A 22653-nucleotide genomic window follows, 5' to 3' on the forward strand; every position below is an offset into this window, starting at 1 on the left:
TCGGATATTGGCAAAGGCTCTTGCTACCCCCATAGTGCCTTTTTTAGGCAAGGCTCAAAAGACAAACCCACCTCCATAGGTATCACAAGGGATAAGAAACTAAGAGTAATGCTACTCAACGCCAGAAGTCTAAACCTCAAGATGCACGCAGCTGAAACTCTCCTTAGCATGGAGAACATCGATATCTGTGCAGTAACAGAAACCTGGTTCAGGGCTCCCGAGAGCACCCCAGCACTACCAGGTTATACCTCATACCATGCTTTTCGTCCCTAAACTTGGACCGAACCACAAAAGGAGGGGAGTATCGATATTCATCAAAGATACCCACACCTCCAGGTTGGTGGCAAAGCACGAAGCATCAGAGACTATCCATGTGCAACTAACAGTGGGTAAAACTGCCTTCCAGTTTATAGCCTGCTACAGACCACCCTCCCAAACCCAGGAACCCCACTCGGCCTTCCTGAGAACACTGGAAAATATGAAGGTCTCTCCAAACACCATTATATTGGGCGACTTCAACTACCCAAACATAGACTGGGAGCATTACTCTAGCTCCAACACCCTAGCCCAAAGGTTCCTAGAATTTATAAACTCAAATGCTATGGAACAACTTGTTACCACTCCCACAAGAGGGGAAAACATACTGAACCTGATCATCACCAACATGGGGACTCTATGCTCCAGACCAGAAGTGTATCCCTCACTGGTAAGATCAGACCATAAACTAATCTCACTGGATATTCACATCCCGACCCCACCCCTGCCCAGAAAACCACAGTGAAAAACTTCTCTAAAGCAAATTTTACACTCCTCAAAACTGAGGTGGAATCCTTCAAAGCCCCGGACCTGCGGAATATACGGCCCATACCCCAGAATCCTTTATAAATGCATTCTATGAACACCTTCAGGAATGCATGGATCATGATCCCAAATAAAACCAAGACCCAATCCTCCAAAGGCAGACATCCTGTCTGGTGGACCCCAGCCATAAACAAACTATACAATAGAAGGAGGAAGCTACTAAATGATAAAGCAAAATCCCAAAAAGGGAAAGCATCACTGATCAGTATTAGCAAAAAACTACGGGCACACATAAAATTGTCTAAGGCCAGCTTTGAGAGAAAAATTGCACAGGACATTAAGGATAATCACAAGGCTTTCTTTAGTTATGTTAGGAACCTGGGTGGTAATTCCCAGATATGCTCAGAATTAGTCCAAAATGACAAAAAATACACTGAACCCACAGACATTGCCAACATCCTAGCTGACAGGTTCAGCGCAAACTCCCCCCCCCTCCCCACCAAAAGGGAAAATATCTATCCCAGCAGAGTGCTGCCCCCCTGACATCTCAGATGCTCAGGTAAGAGCCGCCCTCTCCAAAGCAAAAACACAGCATCAATGGGACCAGATGGTGTCCCGGCTGCATCCTACATGAACTCAAAGAAGAGCTAAACCCAAACATAAAACTACTGTTCAGTCTCAGCCTTACTACAGGATATGTGCCCAAAGAGTGGCGACAGCAACAGTGGTCCCTCTCCATAAAGGTGGTGCCTCAACGGATCCTGGAAACTATCGCCCATAAGCCTGACTAGCTTGGTCTGCAAAGCTATGGAAAGGATCATCATGGACCTCATAAATAAAGATATTGGGGACCTACAAACACTGGATCCTACCCAGTTCGGCTTTGTTAAGGGCAGATCCTGCCTCTTAAACCTGGTTGATTTCTTTGAAACAGTCACCAAGGCCATTGACGAGGGAAGGTGGTCCACACAGCCTACCTGGACCTCGCAAAAGCCTTCGATATAATACCCCACTCGGCATTATAGATAAGCTCACCAGCTTAAATATAAACCCCTATGTCACTAGATGGATTGCAAACTGGCTCAAGGACAGAACCCACATGGTTAGAATTGCTGGAGCCATGTCGGACACCAAACCAGTTACAAGTGGTGTCCCACAAGGCTCAGTCCTGGGACCTCTCTTGTTCGGTATATATTTCGGAGGTACAGGCCAACACGGAAGGACTGTGGCTGACCAAGTTCGCAGATGACTGCAAACTGGGCCATAATCGACTCTCCAGCCGACACAAGCATCCTCCAAAAGGGCCTCATAGAAACAGACAACTGGTGCCAGAGCCATGGCCTCAAGCTAAATGCCAAAAGTGTATAGTCATCCCCTTTGGCAAAACAAAGTGCCCACAAATTACCACATAGGTGGAAATCCATTAAGTACAGAAGAAGTAATTAGGGACCTGGGGACCCAAGTTGATAGCAATCTCTCATTTGACAACCACGTGGCCAAAGTGGTTAGAAAAACATTTTATATAGCCCACCTAATCATGAAGGGATTCACATCTAGATCAGGGAGGTCATCGTGCCTCTTTACTCATCCCTCATCAGGCCCATAATTGAGTACAATGCCCCTTTTGGGATGTACCTTACCAGACACCTGCAGCAACTGGAAAGACCCCAAAAGTACCTCACCAAGAGGATCAAAGGACTCAAACAGATGCCATATGCTGCCCGGTTAAAGAAACTCCAGCTCTACTCAGTGGCATACCGCCTGTTCAGAGGCGATCTGTGCCTGACGATAAAGCCATGTCCAACCCGAATTAATGGACATGCTGCACCTCAGAAAATCCAAATCCCATCGAGCTACGCGCTCGAGAGACTTGAACCTCAGCACTGAAATAAATAGGACATGCTGGAGGGACAGATTCATAACCCAGAGGCTCCCTTCACTCTGGAATAAAATCCCAGTCCAGGTTAGGCAGAGTCCCTCATTGACTCTCTTCAAGAGGAATCTTGATGAGTGGATGGGAGATCGTAGGTTTACCCCGGGTATCACTTCTGTGTCACTGTTAGATAGAGGCACTGTATACTAACCTCGAAAAAGGGCATAGCAAAATAAATTTAAAATGGGTGGCGAAAGCCAAACACATTCTGGCTAGGCTTATAAATGCCCTAGGGCAGATAGCCTAGTATGAACCTATGAACCTATAATGACACCCTGAAAGAGAATCTAGAGATACTCAAGTCAGAGTTTGTGGGCAGGGGCTATGAGCAGAAGGCTGTATCCCAAGCTATAGGTACTACTATGAGAAAAAGGGGCGGAAAAGCCAGTCCCTATTTTTCTAATATGAAAATGCCCAAGAGGAATAGTAGCAGGAACACACAAGGGGTACCTTTGATCTTGCCATATGGTTCTGATGTTAAATTCATCAGGAATGTGTTATATAAGAATTGGCATATTTCGCACACGGATCAGGACATTATAGAAATAGTTGGTCTACGTCCGAGAGTGGTTTACAAGAATAAGAATACACTAAAGCAACTATTATGCTATCCGAATAAAAGAACTAGTCAACAGCCTTTTTCAAAAGACAAATGCAATAATTGCAGTTTTTGTCAATTTATTACTCAGGAGGAATTTTTTACACACCCGGACACTAAACGTACTTGGCAGTTTAAGGTGCAGGCTGACTGTAACACCAAGAATGCGATTTATCTGGCCCAATGTTCTACATGTGCCAAATTTTATGTAGGAAAAACAAATAGAAGACTCTGTGAACGTATAAGGGATCATGTTTACTGTACAAGGAAAGAATTATTGCATAGTGCTTTAGCTGAGCATATGGTAACTGAAGGCGCTGCACATTCATTTTTGTTTCAAGTAGTACAAATTATACATAGTAACATTAGGCAGATCTTATGCTTATACTGATACAATGGAAATTAAATGGATATTTAGACTGGGAGCGCATCTGGGCTCCGGTCTTAATGATACTGTTTCTATTAAACCAGCATTAAAAGGGCGTAAGCTGCCTAAGAAATGAGCTTATTATATATATGTTTTAGTGATACTCTGTATTTTACACTTGTTTTATCCAGTATCTCTTTAAGTCAGTATGAATCATTAATGACAGGTGAATTTTTATTGGTCTGTTTGAATTTGTATAGGATCTATTTAAGTTGCTCTTCTCAAGCTATATATTGTCTGAGGAAGCACCGAAGGGTGTGAAAGCGCTTACAACTACAAAATAAAATATTGCTGTTTTAGCTGTTGCTGTCTCCGTGTTTCTGCACAGTTTTTCTTCTTGGTTCGTGATTTTTACTGTGTTTACTGTGCAGTTTATAGTTGAGTTCCATTCTTTTGGACAATATATATATATATATATATATATATATATATATATATATATATATATATATGTAATGTATATATGTATATACAGTGGATATAAAAAGTGTACACACGCCTGCTAAAATGCCAGGTTTTTATGATATAAAAAATGAGACCATAATAAATCATTTCAAAATGTTTCCCACCTTTAATGTGATGTATAACCTGTACAATTCAATTGAAAAACAAACAAATCTGTTAAGGGAAAAATAAATATACAATAAGCTGGTTGCATAAGTGTGCACACCCTTAAACTAATACTTTGTTGAAGCACCTTTGGGGTACCCACCTGCCATCAATTACAGAGGCTCTCATTAACCCCAAATAAAGTTCAGCTGTCCTAGTAGGATTTTCCTGATATTTACTCAGTTGCCTGCTGCAGCAAAAGCAGTGGTTCGCAGAGAGCATACAAAGCATCAAAGGTATCTCATTGTTGAATGGTATTAGTCAGGAGAAGTTTCCACAGCATTGGCTGTACCGTGGAACACAGTGAAGACAGTCATCAAAAAGTGGAGATAATATGGGACAACAGTGACGTTGCAAAGAACTGGACATCCCTCCAAAACTGATGAAAAGACAAGACGAAAACTGGTCAGGGAGGATCCCAAGAGACCTACAGCAACAGTGAAGGAGCTGCAGGAATTTCTGGCAAGTACTGGTTGTGTACTACATGTGACAACAATCTCCCATATTCTCTCTATATCTAGACTATGGGGTAGGGTTGCAAGATGGAAGCTTTTTCTTATACAGAAAAATCCAGGCCTGCCTAAAATTTGCATAACAATACATCAAGTCTCCCAAAACCATGTGGGTAAATGTGTTATGGTCTGATGAGACCAAGGTTGAACTTTTTGACCACAATTCCAAAAGGTACGTTTGGCGCAAAAACAACACTTTGCATCACTAAAAGAACACCATCCCCACGGTGAAGCATGGTGGTGGCAGTATCATGCTTTGGTTCATAGGTTCAGAGATGTGTACAAGGCTAATGGCCCTGGAGCCTTTACAAGCATAGCCCATAGGATTACTCTGGCATCGTGCCACCCAACCTTAGTTCCTAGTGCCTATGTCGAGTAGAGCCACTGGAGTGATCCCCTGGGTGAATTTTCTATTTCCCATCCACTCATCAAGATTTCTCTTGAAGAGGTCCAGTGAGGTGCTCTGTTTGACATGTATGGGAAGTCTATTCCATAGCAGTTGCAGTCTCTAGGTTATGAACCTGTTCCCCCAGCATGATCTGTTGATTGTGGTAATGAGGTTGAGGTCTCTGGAGCATGTGGTGTGGAGGGATTGGGATTTCTTTAGATGTAGCATTTCTAACGGAGCTGGGTCAGACATGGCTTTGTAAGTCAAGCAGAGATCGCCTCTAAGTAGGTGGTATGAGACAGAGAATAGTTGGAGTTTTTTGAGTCTGTCTATATAGGACAAGTGTTTAAAGCCTAGGATCCTCTTTGTGAGGAACTTTTGCAGCCTCTCCAGTTGTTGCAGGTGTCTAGTGAGGTGCATGCCAAATGGGGCATTGTACTCGATGATTGGCCTAATGAGGGAAGAGTAGAGGGAGACAGTGACCTCTTTCTTCCTGGATGCAAAACCCTTAGTAATGAGATGTTCCACATAAAAGGACTTTCTGACCACAGTGGCATGCAACGTGGTGGTCAAAAGAGAGGTTGCTGTCAGCCTGTGTTCCCAGATCTCTTATAACACCTTCTGTGTTCAGTGGACTACCATCAATGTGGTAATTTAAGGGAACTGGGTTTTTCCCAAAGGGGACGAAGACACATTTTTTGGCATTGAGCTTAAGGCCATGGTTCTGACACCAGTCATTGATGTCATTGAGGCCTTTCTGTAGGATGTCAACATCACTTGGGGAGTTAATAATAGCTCCCAACTTGCAATCATCTGCGAACGTTGTCAGCCAGAGTCCCTTCTTGTTGGCCTGGACTTCAGAGAAGTAGATACCAAACAGGAGAGGACCCAGGACCGAACCCTGTGGGACTCCACTTGTGACTGGTTGGCAGTCTGACTTGGAGTCAGCTACTTTCACACTGTGGGTTCTATCTGTGAGTCAGTTTGCAACCCACCTAGTGATATAGAGGTTGATGCCTAGCTTAGTAAGTTTTTCTATGATTCCAGTGTGGGGAATGGTATCAAAGGCCTTGGCCAGATCAAGATAGGCTGTATGAACCACCTTACCTTCATCCACAGCTGTGGTGACTGACTCAAAGAAGTCAACCAAGTTGAGCAGGCATGATCTACCCTTCGCAAAACCAAACTCTGTAGGATCCAGAGTTTCGAGATTCCCTATAGCCTTGTTTATTAGGTCCATGATGATGCATTCCGTAGCTTTGCATATCAGACTAGTCAGGCTAATGGTGCGATAGTTCCTGGGGTCTGTAGTAACTCCTCCTTTGTGGAGTGGGATGACTGTAGCAGTGTGCCATTCGGTAAGGACAAAGCCTGAGGTGAGGCTGTGATTGAACACGGCACACAGGTGAGGTGCCAGTTCACTCTGTAGTTCATGTAGAACACAGCCAGGGATACTATCAGGTCCCATAGAAGCTGTATTCTTGGCCTTGGACAGTGCTATTTTAACCTGTGCATCAGTAACACTGGGTGCCTGGCAATCTACTGGTATTTTGATTGGTCCTTTTGGGTGAGGGGGGGTAAAGTTAACACTGAATCTGACCGCCAGTATATTTGCTATATCTTTTGGCTCGGTATAGGAGGTACCATTGTGCAGTAGCTCAGAACAAATCTGGGTATTGCCATGGAGATTCTTTACATAGCTATAGAAGGCCTTGTGGTTGTCTTTACTGTTCCTAGCTAGCTTTAGAGTATTTGATGAGGGATCTCAACCTTTTGTTGAGGCTGATAAGGGAGTTTTTCCAGTCTTGGGACTTCACCTTATTCCGCATCAGTTTTTTCCTTCTGTTGTAGAGTTTGTTTATGGCAGGGGACCACCAGATTGGCTTCCTTTTTTTGAGGAGAGTGTCTTAGTTCTTTTGGGTATGGTGAGATCCATGCATTTGTGTACTTGTTTGTACAGTGCATTGGTGTATGATTTGGCAGTCATGCAACTGTTCTACATTTGCATGGGTGCCATGAAGTTAGCCACCTCTGTTTTTTAGGAGCCCAAAGTTAGCTTTGAAGAAGTTTTTCATGGTGGTTACCTTTGTTTGGGGGGGTGGAAGGGATGTGAATTTCAAAGGTGATTAGCTTGTGATCGGATCTAACCAGGGAGGAGTTGGCTATTGGTGTAGAGCAACGGTCACCCATGTTAGTAATGACCAGGTCAAGGATGTTGATACCTCTAGTAGGGGTAAGAACAAGCTGGTCCAGGGCATTGAAATTAATGAATTCCAGAAAGCGTTGGGCAAATGTATTGGTACAGGAGAAGTTTTCCCAGTTTATGGAGGGGTAGTTGAAGTCGCCCAATATGAGTGTGTTAGGTTGGACCCTAATATTCTCCAGAGTGCTTAGGAATGTGAAGTGTGAATCTTGGGACATGGTTGGGGACCTGTCTTACCCAATGTTAGCTGCACCTGAAGTATTTCAGATGCGTTATGTTGGGCTTCCAGTCTCGAGGTGTGCGCATCCTTTATGAATATGGAAACACCACCGCCTTTGGAGCTTCGGTCCAAGTTCTCGGGCCGAAAGGTGTGGAATGAGTTGTAGCCTGGTAGTGCAGGGGTGTGTTCTGCTGCCTTGAACCTTTCAGGTCTCTGCTACAGCACAAATGTCAATGTTCTCCATTTTAAGGAGTACTTCGAGCGAGTGCATTTCAAGATTTAGACTTATAGCGTTGAGCAGCATGACCCTCAAATGGTTGCTTTTCTTCAGCTGGAACTAGGGCATTATTCAGTGGAATGCATTATCAACAGTTCCAAATACCAGTCACTTCTGGCCCAAAACCTTCAGGCATCTACTAGAAAGCTGGAAGAGGAAGATGAATTTTACCTTTCAACATGACAATGACCACAAGCATACATCCAAATCAACAAAAGAATGGTTTCACCAGAAGAAAATTAAAGTTTTGGAATGGCCCAGTCAGAGCCCAGACCTAAATCCAATAGAAAATCTGCTGGGTGACCTGAAGAGGGCTGTGTACAAGAGATGCCCTTGCAATCTGACAGATTTGGAGTGCTTTTCCAAGGAAGAGTGGGCAAATATTGCCAAATCAAGATGTGCCATGCTGATAGACTCTTACCCAAGAAGACTAAATGCTGTAATTAAATCAAAAGGTGCTTCAACAAAGTATTAGTTTAAGGGTGTGCACACTTACGCAACCAGCTTATTGTATGCTTATTTTTTTATAATTTTTCCCCTAACAGATTTGTTTGTTTTTCAGTTGGATTATACAGGTTATAGGTCACATTAAAGGTGGGAAAAAGTTTTGAAATTATTTATTGTGGTCTAATTTTTTAATATCACAAAAACCTGGCATTTTAACAGAGGTGTGTGCACTTTTTATATGCACTGTATGTAAATAGATGTATATAATGTATGTATATAGGTAGATATATAATATGCGGGGGAGGGGGTTGGGGTGCAGGAGTGCTTGCCCCTCTGCAAAAACATTTAAAAAAGTGATTTTTGTTGTTTTTTTGAAGTTCAAGTTTTCAAAAACTTGAGCATATCGTCTCAACAATATGAATTTCGAGTTCCTGAAAGCTTCAGCTTTTGACATAGACCTTTTTGTAAATATATGGATCTGTTTCAGTAGATTGATCTGTCATAACACAGATATTTAGAAAGCTGAGACGAAAAGATCGGAAATGAATGTTAACGAATACTAATTTTGCCAAAAGTATTAAAAATCGAATCACCTGATGCGCATGTCTGGAAGCTCTGCAGAGGCTTAGAATTATCGTTCTGCAGTTACAAAAACATCTTCTTCATTTAAGCATAATATGATTGTGAATAAAGTTCGCCATACAGTGAGGATCGGCACATTTACTCTTTTCCCCAATGTAATGCAATCTCGGAGTTGGTATATATAATTTGCAGGGGAGGTGTGGGGGATCATGGGGGGGGCTTGTGCAACAACGTGAAGAAAGGTATATTTTTTAATTGATGTGTTTGAATGTGTAGGTTGTTTGAGTCTGGCTCGATTTTTGTGTTGCTTCCGGACATGCATATTAGGTGATTTGAGTTTTAATGGTTTCGGCATTAACTTTTGCCAATGTTCATTTGCAATGTTTTTGGCTCATTTTTTTTTTTTTTTACTTTCGATCCTTACCGGGTAAAAGCCAAAAGACAAACAAAAACAAACAAACTTTCGATCTTATGGCATTTTGCTGTACTAAAGTAGATCCAAATACATATATATGTATGTGTGTGCAGATTGTTTTTGCTGGAAATTAATGACTGACTAATGCTTTAATACTTAATGTGCAAGGAGTTTAATTCCATGATCTGAAAATGTGATATGTAATATGTTGCATTTTTTGTTATTAATTTTATTTTTTATATTGGGTTCTTTGTAATGGTGTTAACCAGAGGAGCATTCTAGGTATATGCATTCAAATAGAACAAGACCAGACACTGGCCTGTACACTAAGTAGAGGTCTTCTGTAAGTAACCTATGCAAAACTGCTTTTGTTTGAATGTGAATGCAAGAGATCTTGCAGAAGCCAGTTTACAGAGGTGATTATCAGCTAAAAGTGTAGCTAAGAGAGTGGAAGGTCTGCACAAATTTTAGTCCTGCAGGTCTGATAATGACTTTACTAACCATCATGAGCTGTAAAATAGCACTTTTGTTGGAGATTTACTACAGCTTTCTATCTACCATGTATTTTGGGTGGTAGTGAAGTAAAAAAATGCACTTTATCTTGGTCTGCTTGTTAACAGGTGTTTAACTTTAGTATGCCATACATAAGTACTTTGATTTTGTTTTGGTTGATTTTTGATCTTCCAGTCCCTCAGTGACCATCAGTCCTATGTTCCATCTGCCAACTGTTAATTCCACCAGGAGACAAGAGCCATACAGGCTGGGTGGCTAGCAAAAATATCAAAGTAGGCTGACTCCTGAAATTATGGTCAAAGCAACAGTGCTTAACAAGACAGTGAACCAAAAGCTAGGTGTTAGTATAACAAGAAGCAGTCCTAGATACTGTCCTGAAACGGGTCATGGAAGCTGTTGTACCTCTGTTAGAGTAGTCTTTGTCCACTATGGTCAAGATTGGTTACCTGCTCAGATATTAACAATTAATGCACTTACCAGTCTAGTTGGATAAAGTTTGCTAAGCCATATTAAGACCATCTTCATCCTGAATAAAATGGAGGAAGAGCTTGTCCTAAGCTCTGAATATGTGGCCTGGCTTCATGTAACGACCTGAGTTGGTGATGTACTTCAACAGTATGAAATTCCCCCCTCCATCATAGAAGAGCTTCATAGAAAAAAGCTGGGAGTTGAATGGAGTAGTTTCTGGAAAGCTGCAAAAACAGTTTCAGTAGAAAACATCCAGTAGGACACCTGATCCCTTGGAGAAGCCGAAATGTGGTTCATTGAAAATTAAAGGCCTATAGCTGTAAGATCATACCTGCAAAGTTCATGTCCACTAAAACTAGCATCTTCCAGGAGATGGTCTGTATAAAAACACTGTTCTTCCTCAGCCACCATACAGGTTTTGTACTTCGTGTGATCAATGTAGGACATGGTATTCATGCCCTGAATTCTACTGGTGAGAAACCTTTGTGGCATTCCAACTGTTGCAAGTGTCTGGTTAGATATATGCCAAAGGCGGCATTGTATTCAGTGATAGGTCTGATGATGACTGAGTAGATTGGAACTATAACTTCCTTGGACCTTGATGCCATACCCTTACCTATAAGTTGGGCGATGTAGAATGATTTTCTTGTTATCTTAGCTATGTGTTGGTCAAAGGCCATATTGTTGTCTACATATGTTCCCAGACCCCATACTACTGGGTCGACTCTTATGGGCATTTTATTAATGAAGTAATTAACTTGGGTTGTCAGTTTCCCAAAAAAATTATACTGCATTTTTTGGCATTTCATTTTAGACCATGGCTTTGGCACCAGTCAATTCTGTGTGTTAAACCCTCTTTCAAAATGTTGGTGTCTTTGGAAGAATCAATAATAGCTCCTAATTTAGTCTGTGAACTTGGTGAGCCAGAGGCTTTTGACCATTAGCCTTAACTTCCAAGAAGTAGATGCCAAACAGGGGCAGGCCCAACATGGTGCCCTGGGGTACTCCACAGGTGACCAGTCTGTTGGTGGAGGTGGTCTTACCAATCCTGACTTCTTGGGTCCTGTCTGTGAGCCAGTCGGCAGTTCCAGCCAGTAATGTAAGGATTTACATAGCTGGCTGGATTGCATGTCAATAGGTGAATAGAGGCAACTGTACCCACAAGGAAGAAATACAGAACTAACTCAAAAAACAAGTCACCCTGGTGAAATCACAAAATCAATAGGTTGTATAATAGTAGGAAGAAAAATATGGCAAAATTTAGGAGATGCAGCAACCTAGCAGGATAAAAGCACTTCCATCAAACTAAATAAACATCTTGGAGGACAGATAGTCTACCAAAGAAAAAATTGAGGTAAATTTGGCCTCCTACACCAAGGACAAGCACAAGGCATTATTTTGCTATGTCCCGCACCCTCAAAGGCAGTACACAATTGTGTGCAAAGCTCATTGTAAATTGAGCCACCTATACTGAGCCAGAAGATGTAGCAAACCTCCTGGCTGAGAAATTCAGGTCCAACTTTACCCCTCTCCCCCCCCTCAAGCTTCCCTAAGGAAATACCATCAAATGTAATTCCCCCTGCTATCACTAGGGAACAGGTTCTTAATGCTCTAAGGCCAAGAACATTTTGTCAGTGGGCCCAGACAATATCCCAGGATACCTTCTAAATAGCATGAAACATGACCTATTAAGCTGTCTGGAATTGCTATTTAACTGTAGCCTCCAAACAAGCTTCATGCCTTATGAACGGAGAACAACAGCAGTCATCCCTCTGCACAAAGGTGGGCCATCTGCAGACTCTGGACTCTACAGAACCATAAGTCTCACTAGTCTCATATGCAAAGCCATGGAAAGAATCGTCATGAAAATGACCAGTAATGATATAGTAAACCTCCCGACATTAGACTAACCCAGTTTGGTTTTGTCAAGGGCAGGTCATGCCTACTCAACCTGATGGACTTCTTTGAGAAGGTCACCAAAGCAATGGATGAGGATAAAATGGTCCACGCTGCCTACCTTGATCTGGCCAAAGCATTTGATAGACTACCCCACTTGAGCATTGTTGACAAATGCAAGAGGATAGGTACAAACCTTTATGTCACCCAGTGGATAACCAACTGGCACACAAGACCCAGGAAGTTAGAAATGTAGAATTCACCTGTACAAAAAGGCCAGTCACAAGTGGAGTCCCTCGAGGATCGGCCCTGGGATTGCTCCTTTTTGGCATTTACTTCTCTGAAGTCAAGACCAATGTCAGTGGCCTCTGTCTGACTAAATTTGCAGATGATTGCAAATTAGGAGCAGTCATTGAATCCCACACCACCAATGTTTTCCAGGAAGGACTGACAGACAGAACTGGCATCAGAGCCATGGACTAAACCTAATGCCAAGAAATGCATACTATCCTTCTGGAAGTCATCCACCCCTGATAATTATCATATTGACAACACAACCCTTAGAGTTGACCCAGTAGCCGGGACTTAGGGACACACACAGACAGTAATCCATCCTTTGACCAACACGTCTCCAGTGCTCAACTTGTAAACAAAGGTATGACATCTAGGCCCAAGGAAGTCATTGTTCCACTGTATTCGGCATTCATCAGATCTATCATTGAGTACAATGCCCCCATTGGTATGTACCTAACCAGGCATATCCAACAATTGGAACATCCACAGATGTTCCTCATTAAAAGAATACAGGGCATAAGTAACATGTCCTGTGCAGATCACCTCAGGGCCCTATTTCCTGTATTCCATCTCCTGCAGGCTATTAAGGGGAGATCTTTGCTTGGCATAAAGGGCATTGTCAGACACCCACTCTGGACCTCCTGCATATCTGCAAAACAAAGAGCACCAGACTTAACCCATTCTAAAGAATTAAAACATGCCTGTGATATAAGTAGGGCCTTCTGGAGAAACAGGTATGTATCCCAGAGACTACCCTGTCTCTGGAACAGGCTACCCTTCCATGTGAAGCAGAGTTCCCCTCTAACCCAATTCAAGTGTAACTTGGATAATTGGATGGGGAACAGTAATTCATCCCTGGTTTGGTACCTATGTCTGTAATGGACATAGGCAGACTGTTAATGGTTCATCACCCAGGCCCCTGCTTGTAAATGTTTCATCTCTCCCAAGCCCCTGCTTACACTTATCAAGGGTACCAGAACCTGTCAGAGATTTGCGATGCATGGCTAGGCTTAAAAGGGCCCTTTTTTTAGCCTTGTAAACACCTATGAACCTATGCCTAGATCATAGAGCTTGACAACAGTGCCTGAGTGGAGTATTCTCTGCCTAGATCATAGAGCTTGACAACAGTGCCTGAGTGGAGTATTCTATGCCTAGATCATAGAGCTTGACAACAGTGCCTGAGTGGAGTATTCTATGCCTAGATCATAGAGCTTGACAACAGTGCCTGAGTGGAGTATTGTATCAAATGCCTTAGCCAGGTCAAGATACGCAGTATGCACTGTTTTACCATTGTCCATTGCCTTGGTCACTCTCTTATAGAGGTCTTCCAGATTAGGTAGGCATGACCTTCCCTTAACGTCAAGGTGGGATGGGTCCAGTGTCTGTAGGTTGCCGATGTCCTTATTTACCAATGCCATGATAATTCTTTCCATGGCTTTGCATATTAGGCTTGTTAAACTGCTGGGTCCCTGGGTAGGTTGCTGATCTGCACTTAAGTAGGGGAATGATTGCTGCGGTCCTCCATTCACTTGAAACATAGCCTGTTTCAAGGCTATAGTTGGAGTGCCTTAAGTGGTCTTGATACTTCAAGGTTTAAACTGTTCTGGAGGCAATCAGAGATGATGTCAGAGCCCATGGAGCAAGTGCTGCAAGCACCTAGTCCCTGATGATAGTTAAGGGAAGTATGTTAGAGGGGATTCCACCTGGTGGAGCTGGGGTTGGGGGGTGAAGTTTGAGTCACATTTATCAGCCAGTAGATTTGCTATGTCACCTTGATCAATGAAGGTGGTACTGTTCACCACCAGTATCCACTGTGCTGCCATCTGATAATGACAGCAGGGTCATGGAGAGGTATGGCAAAAAAGTTTCTACCTCTTACATCTTGTCATTCACTGTCCTTAACTACCAAACACAAAGGACTATCCATTTTGGAAACCTGAATAAGTTTGTGGCTGAATTTATAGATTTTGAACATAAATCCCAGGTTGTCTCTCTGCTTGATCATTCCACGCAAGTAGCCAGACACTCCATTAAATGCAGCTATGTTGCTGCAGAGATGTCGTCTAGGACTGTGGCCACTGGTTTGGACATTCACAGGTTTTCATGGCTTAGCCTTCAGCCCCTCCCAGAAGATGTTAAAGGCAATCTTTTGGACTCTCCTCTTCATATGGATTTCTTTTTTTGGCCCCTCTGCTATTGAACCTTTGCATCAGTCCCTACAATACCAAAGGAACTATCCATCTAAACCCTCTACCTTTGTTTCTAGGGATCAGAAGCTGCCTGAAAAGGGTAAGAAACTTACTAAGAAAGGATTTCTAGAGAAACCTCAGCAGGATTCCAAGTCTGGGAAAGTCTGTTTCCAGGCAAACCCACTTCCAGCTGACTGTGTTTTGCCTCCTCTTTCCCACCTTGGTCCACATATTCCTGTTTCTCTAAGGTTCATTATGTTCCTCCAAGCCTTGGAATGCATTAATTCAAACAAAAGGGTCTTGTCCATCATAGAAAATGTTTCCAGTGTGTCTTGGAAAGAGCTTCCATCACTGAGGGATATTCCTACACCCCCCGCAAATCAGGCTCGCATCTTTCTTCCCTTGGTTTAAGAACTGCTTTCTCAGGGAAAAGGTTTCCACTCAAGACTGTTTCTAGTCACCAGGAAAGAGGAAACTTGGTGGCCATCCCAGATTTGGCTTAATCTTAACACCTTTTTGGAAGTTTGGTCTTTCAGGATGCTCACCGTCTGTCCAGACCTCACTTCTCCTCATCTTCCCTCAGGTTTTTTGGTTACCCTAGATCTGAAGGATGCATACCTGCATATCCATTTCTCAGGTTTTACTGCCTCCATCACACTTTCAGTTCTCAGCTTTACCTTTTGGTATGTCTACAGCTCCCGGAGTCTTCACAAAGTCCTGCAGAACCCAGGGGATAAAAATTGCCCCCTACTTGGAAGATCTCCTTATTCAGGCCTTGTCTAAGGAAACTGTCACTTCCCAAGTTCACATTGTCTCTTGTGCAAGGACTGGGTTCACTCTCAATCTCCAGAAGTCTTCCATGACTCCATCCCATCCCAGAACTTAGTCTTCCTTGGTTGCAGACTGAATACCCTGTCCATAACAACATTAATTCCACAAGAGAAAGTCCTGTCTCTTTCAACTTACTTCCAGTCCTTGCTACTCCTGTCTACTGCCTCAGCAGGAGACTTTCAAAAGCTCTAGGGTATATGGCAGCCACAATTCCATTGGTGCCTTATGCCAGATTGCACATTAGAAAGATCCAGTGATGCCTGGAATCCGTTTGGACTAAATGCTTATCACCCCATTGACTACAGATCTCTCTCCTGCCCTTTCTAAAGTGAGACTCAACTCAGGAGTTCACTTCCTTGCATCCACACCTACCCAGGACCTACACACTGATTCATCTGGCCTGGCCTGGGTTTGAGGACAGGTTCCACAGCAGTTTAGGAGCAGTGATCCCCCAGAGAACTCAAGGAGCACATCAGTGTGAAGGAGAAGAAAGCTCTCATCCAAGCCATACAGGTGTGTGCTCTCACTTTTGGAATCTAGGTCCCCTGAAAGTGTTCACAGACAACACCTCTGTTATGTGGTACATTAACACACACGGGGGGGGGCAAGTCTTACCAGCTGTGCAGGCTAGCTCTGATGGCAATGGGACATTGCCTGCAGGGACAGGTTTCTTTCTATGGCTGTTTGCATACCTTCAGGGGACAGTGTCCTCAAAGACCATATCAGCAGATGCAGGGAAGACCCCCCCCCCCACAAGTGGATATTGCACAGAGAGGTCTTTCTGGACATAATCCACAAATGGGGTGCACTTCAGATAGATCTTTTTTCCTCCAAGTAGAATATACAACTTACTGTTCTGCTCCAGGACCCTGTGTCACGAGGCCTGGAGGACAGATCCCATGTCCTTTCACTGGGATGAGAGGTTCTTCTGCATCTTCCCCCCTTTCCTTGGATTCCAAAAGTTCTCTTGAAGATCCAGAAGGACAGCCCCAGAATCTTGTTAGTAATTCCCTTTTGACATAGGCAGCATTGGTTTCCCTTTCTACTTATCTGGCCAGGGATAATCACTTCAACTTATCCACAGAGTGGACTTGAACAAGGGCTCTCTGATTCACTCCAACCTTCAAGTTCTGAACCTGACTCTCTGGAGGTTAGATTCTTAATTACTTTCATTCACCAGTTTTCAATGGATGTGCTCCAGACACTCCAGGATGTGACAAAACCTACTACAAGACAATCTTACATCTCCAAGTGGAAAAGATTTTCCATATGGTGTCACAAGAAGAGTAAGGACCCCTATTTGGTGGGTGTACCTGCCATTCTGTCATACATAGGTTCATAGGAAGGTACTAGGCTATTGACCCTAGGGCCTATATAAGCCTAGCCAAAAAGGTACCCTGGCTTTTGCCACCCAAGAAAGTTATTTTCCTGTGCCCCTGTCGAGCAGAGCCAAAGAGGTGATCCCCGGGGTGAATTTCCTATTTCCCACCCAATCATCAAGATTTTTCTTGAACAGTGGTAATGAGGAGCTTTGTTTGATATAGATAGGTAGTTTTTTTCCAGAGTATGGGAAGTGTCTGGGGCAGGAATCTATCCCTCCAGCATGTTCTGTTTATTGTGGTGACAAGGTTTAGGTCCCTAGAGCGTGTAGCTCTGAGGGATTGGGATTTCTTTAAGTGGAGCATGTCCAACAGATCTGGGTTTGACATAGCTTTGTATGTTAGGCAGAGATTGCCTCTGAGTAGGTGATATGCGATGGAGTAAAGCTGCAGTTTTCTGAGATGGTCTGCATAGGGCATCTGTTTGAGGCCGGTAATCCTCTTTGTGAGGTATTTCTGTGGTCTTTCCAGTTGTTGTAGATGCCTTGTGAGGTAGATACCAAAAGGGGCGTTGTACTCTATAATGGGTCTAATGAGCTACGAGTAGAGGGGAACAATGACCTCTTTTTTTCCTGGATGAGAAACCTTTTGTAATGAGGTGTGCCACATAGAAGGATTTCCTGACTACTGTGGCAATGTGATTATCAAAGGAGAGACTACTGTCCACCTGTGTCCCAAGGTCTCTTATCGCACTTTCGGTGTTAAGTAAACTACCACCTATGTGGTAGCTCATGGGTACAGAGTTTTTACCAAAGGGGATGACAATGCACTTTTTGGCATTGAGCTTGAGGCCATGGCTTTCACACCAGGCATCTGTCTCAGTGAGGCCCTTTTGTAGGATGTCCACATCATTAGGAGTTTCGATTATGGCTCCTAGTTTGAAGTCATCTGTGAACTTCATTAGCCAAAGACCTTCTGTGTTAGCCTGTACTTCAGAAAAGTAGATACCAAACAGGAGAGGACCCAGGACTGAACCATGTGGTACTCCACTTGTCACTGGTCTGAACTCAGATTTGGAGTCTGCTACTTTCGCAGTGTGGGTTCTGTCAGTGAGCCAGTTGGCAACCCATCTTGTGACATAGGGATTTATACCTAGTTTAGTGAGTTTGTCTATAATTCTAGAGTGGGGGATGGTGTCAAAAGCCTTGGCGAGATCTAAATAGGCTGTGTGAACCACCTTACCCTTGTCTACGGCTTTGGTGACTGCTTCAAAGTCGTCTATCAGGTTTAAGAAACATGATCTGCCTTTTATAAACCTGAACTGGGTGGGGTCCAGAGTTTGGAGATTACCAATATCTTTGTTTATAAGTTCCATGATGATACGTGTGTAAGTTAATCAAGGTTGTGGTTTGACCTACTCTTCCATCAAAGCCCACTTATCTGCTGTCTCCACTTGCCAGCTTGTAAATCCACCATTGTTCTCCAGAATTGAGATCAGACCATTTTTAAAAGGTGTACTTCACCTGAATCCTCCCAGGAAAGCTATCCCTCTGGGATCTGAACTTTATTCTGGAAGAACTTAACGTTCCATCTTTTGAACCAATAGCTTCAGCTTCACTGAAATTCTTTACCTGGAAAACATTTACACTGGTCACTCTTACAACTTCTAGAAGAGTTTTGGAGTTGTAAGCTCTTATGGCAACCCCTCCTTTCCTTATTTTCCACAAGGATAAGGTTTCCTTAAGGGTTAAGCCCTCCTTAATGCCCAAAGTGGTAGATTAGCTATCTATGATCCAGTCCATTCATTTGCCAGCCTTTTTCCCTAATCCACAAAACAAAGGTGATAGAATCCTTCACTCCCTGGATGTACATAGGTAGCTAAGATTTAACCTGGGAGATAACTAAAGCATTCAGAACAACTTTTTGTTTCCTTCCAAAAAAGGTAAGTTGGGAAGCCCTGTCTCCATACAGATTATTTTGAACTAGATTTGTGAGTCCTTCTGTTATACCTTCCATGGTAAGACCTGCCAGCCATAGTGAAGGCCCATTCCACCTGAGCTGTCTCCTGCTCTGGTGCCTTCTTCAAAGGCATTGATTCCACATCCATCCTGAAGGCTGCCACGTGGACCTATATATACACTTTCACCAAGCCCTACAGAGTAGATGCATTTTCCAGGTCTAGGACCTCTTTCACTAGGTCTGTCCTTGTAGGATTGGTAGACAGTGCCACTTTACCTAATCCTACCTCCTTCAAAAACTGTTAGCTTTGGGAATCGCCAACAAGTGTTGTAGTACTGCAACAGTGGTGCAGGGAAGGACATAGTGCAGTTGTCGTTGTCTAAGAACTTACCGTAACAGTAGATGTTATATTACTCCTGTTGCAGTATGCTTTCCTCCCTCCTTCCTCTACCTTTCCTGTGCTTTGTGGACCGAGGTGGGCAGTGTGCCCCTCTCCACCCTACCAGAGACAACCCCCCCCCGCCCATTATACACACATGCTTTCTTTTTGTTGCTCTTTTTACTCAAACCGTCTGCAGGAGGTTGATTGTCTGAGGATCCTACACTCGTACATCCTTTTATGTACCCCTACACCTGTAGGTTGGGGTACTATACTGAACGGACAGAGTCCCTACACCTGTAGGTTGAGGTAACTGGACCAGATATACCGAGTCCCTACACCTGTAGGTTGAGATAATTGGACCAGATGAACTGAGCTCCTACACCTGTAGGTTGAGGTAATATATTGGACATACAGAACATCAAGAAGGTTGTTTGGCTTTGGTACCCCAGACAGACATTAGGTTACCCTCAGCAGGAAACCCCACAAGTATTGGGATACTGAAAAATGATCAGTAGTGGGCTTGTCTTTTTGACAGCAGACTGTCAGGGCAATTTTTTTTTATTTCATTCACTGGTGACGTGGTACTCTACCATTCATACTGTGTGAGGACAGTAAATAGCATTTATAAGTCATTTTGGGAGATTAAAGTGGTGACTGCCAAACTTATACACGGTCTGCATGCCTGGTAATGCAGTTTTCCAGTTGGCTGGTTATGGTTGTATTTTATTTCTCTCCACATTATCTTTTATTTAGGTAAGAGTGGTGTTTTGAAGGCTGTCATTTGTATTTTAGTGCATGTAGTGTATTTGCCTTTTTTTTTTAAGTCTAAATGGGGCTGAGATAGAGGTTTAGAAAAGCCTGTATTGGTTTGTTAAGGAGTATATGGTCTGCATAGGATGTATAAAAATCTGTACATCTTAAAAGCGTACAGGTGGTATAATTATACCCTAATATTTTTTTATTTATTTGACATTTGTTTACCGGGGTGGTCTGACTGGATCTACAAAACCCATTTTCAGCAGAGGCCTGGGGATAAAAGCTCCACATACAGAGTACAATAAAAATACAGTAAAAATACAATACAGTACAGATCACATGAGAAATACTATACAAAATAAGTTGAAAGAACAAGCTATATTGCAAGATATTACAATATATACAACACATCTAGATGATTCTATAGAGTTAAAACAATATAGATAATAATAGTCGCTCTCACCATACATGATGTAGATAGTGTTCAAAAAGTAGTATGTAGGTAGTGCAGTGTGTGACACTGACTGCTGTAGTACATAAAAAAAAATAGAATGTTAGTTTCAGTTAGGAAAATAATAGCCAGAAATGTAGTGATGCAGAAAGATAGTGGGAGTTAAAAAGAATAAAAGCAGTACAGCCTGAGCAGTAGCTTAAGGATGTGGTATAGAAACAGAAAAGGAGTTAGAAGAGCTTTAGGATCTTGCAAACTGTGAAGGATTGAAATGTGACAGAAGAGGAGGATGAGGCTAGTGTGGAAGAAGAGGAAGAGCTGAGCATCAGGCAGGCTTTATGCAGAGCCATGTCTTTTTTAGATGATTTTTTTAAAGAGGCTTTGAAATGGGTTAGTGCAGGCATAGACCTGGTAGCTACAGGTAGTGAATTCCAAAGTATAGAGACAGAGATTTAGGTATAGTAAATTAAATCTGTTGCACAGGGCTCCGCTTTTCTGTATTTTGTTCATTGTTTCTTCTTTAAACAATAAGAATCAGTTTTGAAATTGTTGAACTTTGTTGTTCCTTTCTTTTTGCTCTACCCCAGTTAAATTTAAAATAAAACAAAAATAAAGCAAAATAAAACTTGACAAAGCATTTACTAAGAAATTTGACGGCAGTACAGTTAGCTGACGCACACCTACTCAGCATTTGGGTTATTGTTTGCTTGTTATTGGGAACAGTTCTTACTCTAATGCTAGAATTTTTGATTCCTGCTAGGAAGGCAATATTTGATGCACCAGAGGAAGATCCCAATTACCAGCCACTAGTTGAAGATCACTTACCAACACCAGAGACGAGTGAAGCCAGGCAGTCAGCTGTGGCACAGGACGTTCCTACAGAAGACCAGATAGAAGAGCCCCAAGAAGGTGACGGACAACATCAGCAGGACCAAAATCCACAGTAAACCAAAAGCGAAGGATTGACCCTATTTCACCCAACTTCTTGAACTGTGTACTACGTTCATCTTGTGTCAAGCAAGGTGTGTGATGCATCATGGATTGCGACTAAAACTTGTTTGCACATTGCTAAATTCAGTAAGGCTTCAATGGACTTCTGAAGACCATTGCGAGGGCAAAAACAGGTCATCTGTTGATAGCATGACTGTAGGCCCCCACAAGTGCAAGCATTCCAGAAGTGCCTGTGCAGATAGGGGGACTGGAGTGGCCTGTTCAGCTGTGGGACCCCTTGTTAGCAAGTGGCACTTGGTCTGAATAGCATTGCCTTCCAAAAAAAAAAAATCTCTCCTCGGTTTAAGGCCTTTGTGCAGATGTAGTGATCTTGCATAGATACCCCTCTCCTCTGGATGACTGTAAAGCCCATATTGTACAGCCGTTCCTTTGACTTAAATCTTTGGAGTAGAGGGGGAACAAATGAGTGTATCTCTGTACACAGCGGGGTGAGGCATCACTTTGTAATGACTTTTGGAGCCTTACCAAACCAAAGTTAAGCCATAATGTCAAGAACGTCTTCCTGTATGAGGCTGTTTAACCATGTTTTCTTTCCAGACACCTCTTCTAACTTTGGATTTTTCTTGTTGTATCAGAATGTATACATTGTGCCTGATGTCTGCCTCCTTTTGACTAAAACAATGTTCAACATACGCCTGACAGGGTGGATGCTAGACTACATTCTCATGGGAGACTGCATGCAAGTGCTACATTCATTGCAGCATGTAGAATGTGAGAAGGGAAAATGAGTACCGAGGTACTAACAGAATGCTGTATAGGAGTTCTCCCCCTAGACATAAAAAGTAGCAAAAATAAATGCATATTAGATACCTAGTTGTGGAACATAGAGTGCTAACAAAGAAACTCCATACCAGCAGTATAATAAATTGTTTATTTCTGTATTACACTGCCTTCTGCATTCAGCAGTTTTGTCTGTTTCTTGTGTGTCTCCTAAGCCTGGTTGTGTGTGGAACGTGTAATTATTGGGAGAGAATATCATCGTCTAGGATGATGGACAGCAAATTTTGCTTCTTTCCATTGATGGTAGTACTGTTTAATGTAGTGTCTTAGTTTGCCCTTAAGGGCATTTAACATTTTGCCTCCCCTCATCCTTTCTGTCTTTACCGTGTCCTCTTGAATGCCTATGCGGATTCCCTCTCAGCCACCCATTCTAACAGTCCATTTTATTGGTC

General features: G+C 42.8%; 1 protein-coding gene across 2 annotated transcripts in view; it reads left to right on the plus strand.

Moving 5' to 3' along the window:
• DERL3 (derlin 3) overlaps window positions 1-22362 on the plus strand; it is a 399138-nt gene extending 376776 nt beyond the window's left edge. For both annotated transcript variants that reach the window (XM_044068684.1, XM_044068683.1), the window contains exon 7: window positions 21231-22362. In XM_044068684.1, the coding sequence (XP_043924619.1) occupies window positions 21231-21417 (187 nt within the window). In that variant the 3' untranslated portion in view covers window positions 21418-22362. The remainder of the gene's footprint in view (window positions 1-21230) is intronic.
• The last annotated feature ends 291 nt before the right edge of the window (window positions 22363-22653 follow it).

Source organism: Protopterus annectens, chromosome 4.part0 (assembly GCF_019279795.1).
Source record: "Protopterus annectens isolate FY-2018-M chromosome 4.part0, PAN1.0, whole genome shotgun sequence".
NCBI classification, from domain to species: domain Eukaryota; kingdom Metazoa; phylum Chordata; order Ceratodontiformes; family Protopteridae; genus Protopterus; species Protopterus annectens.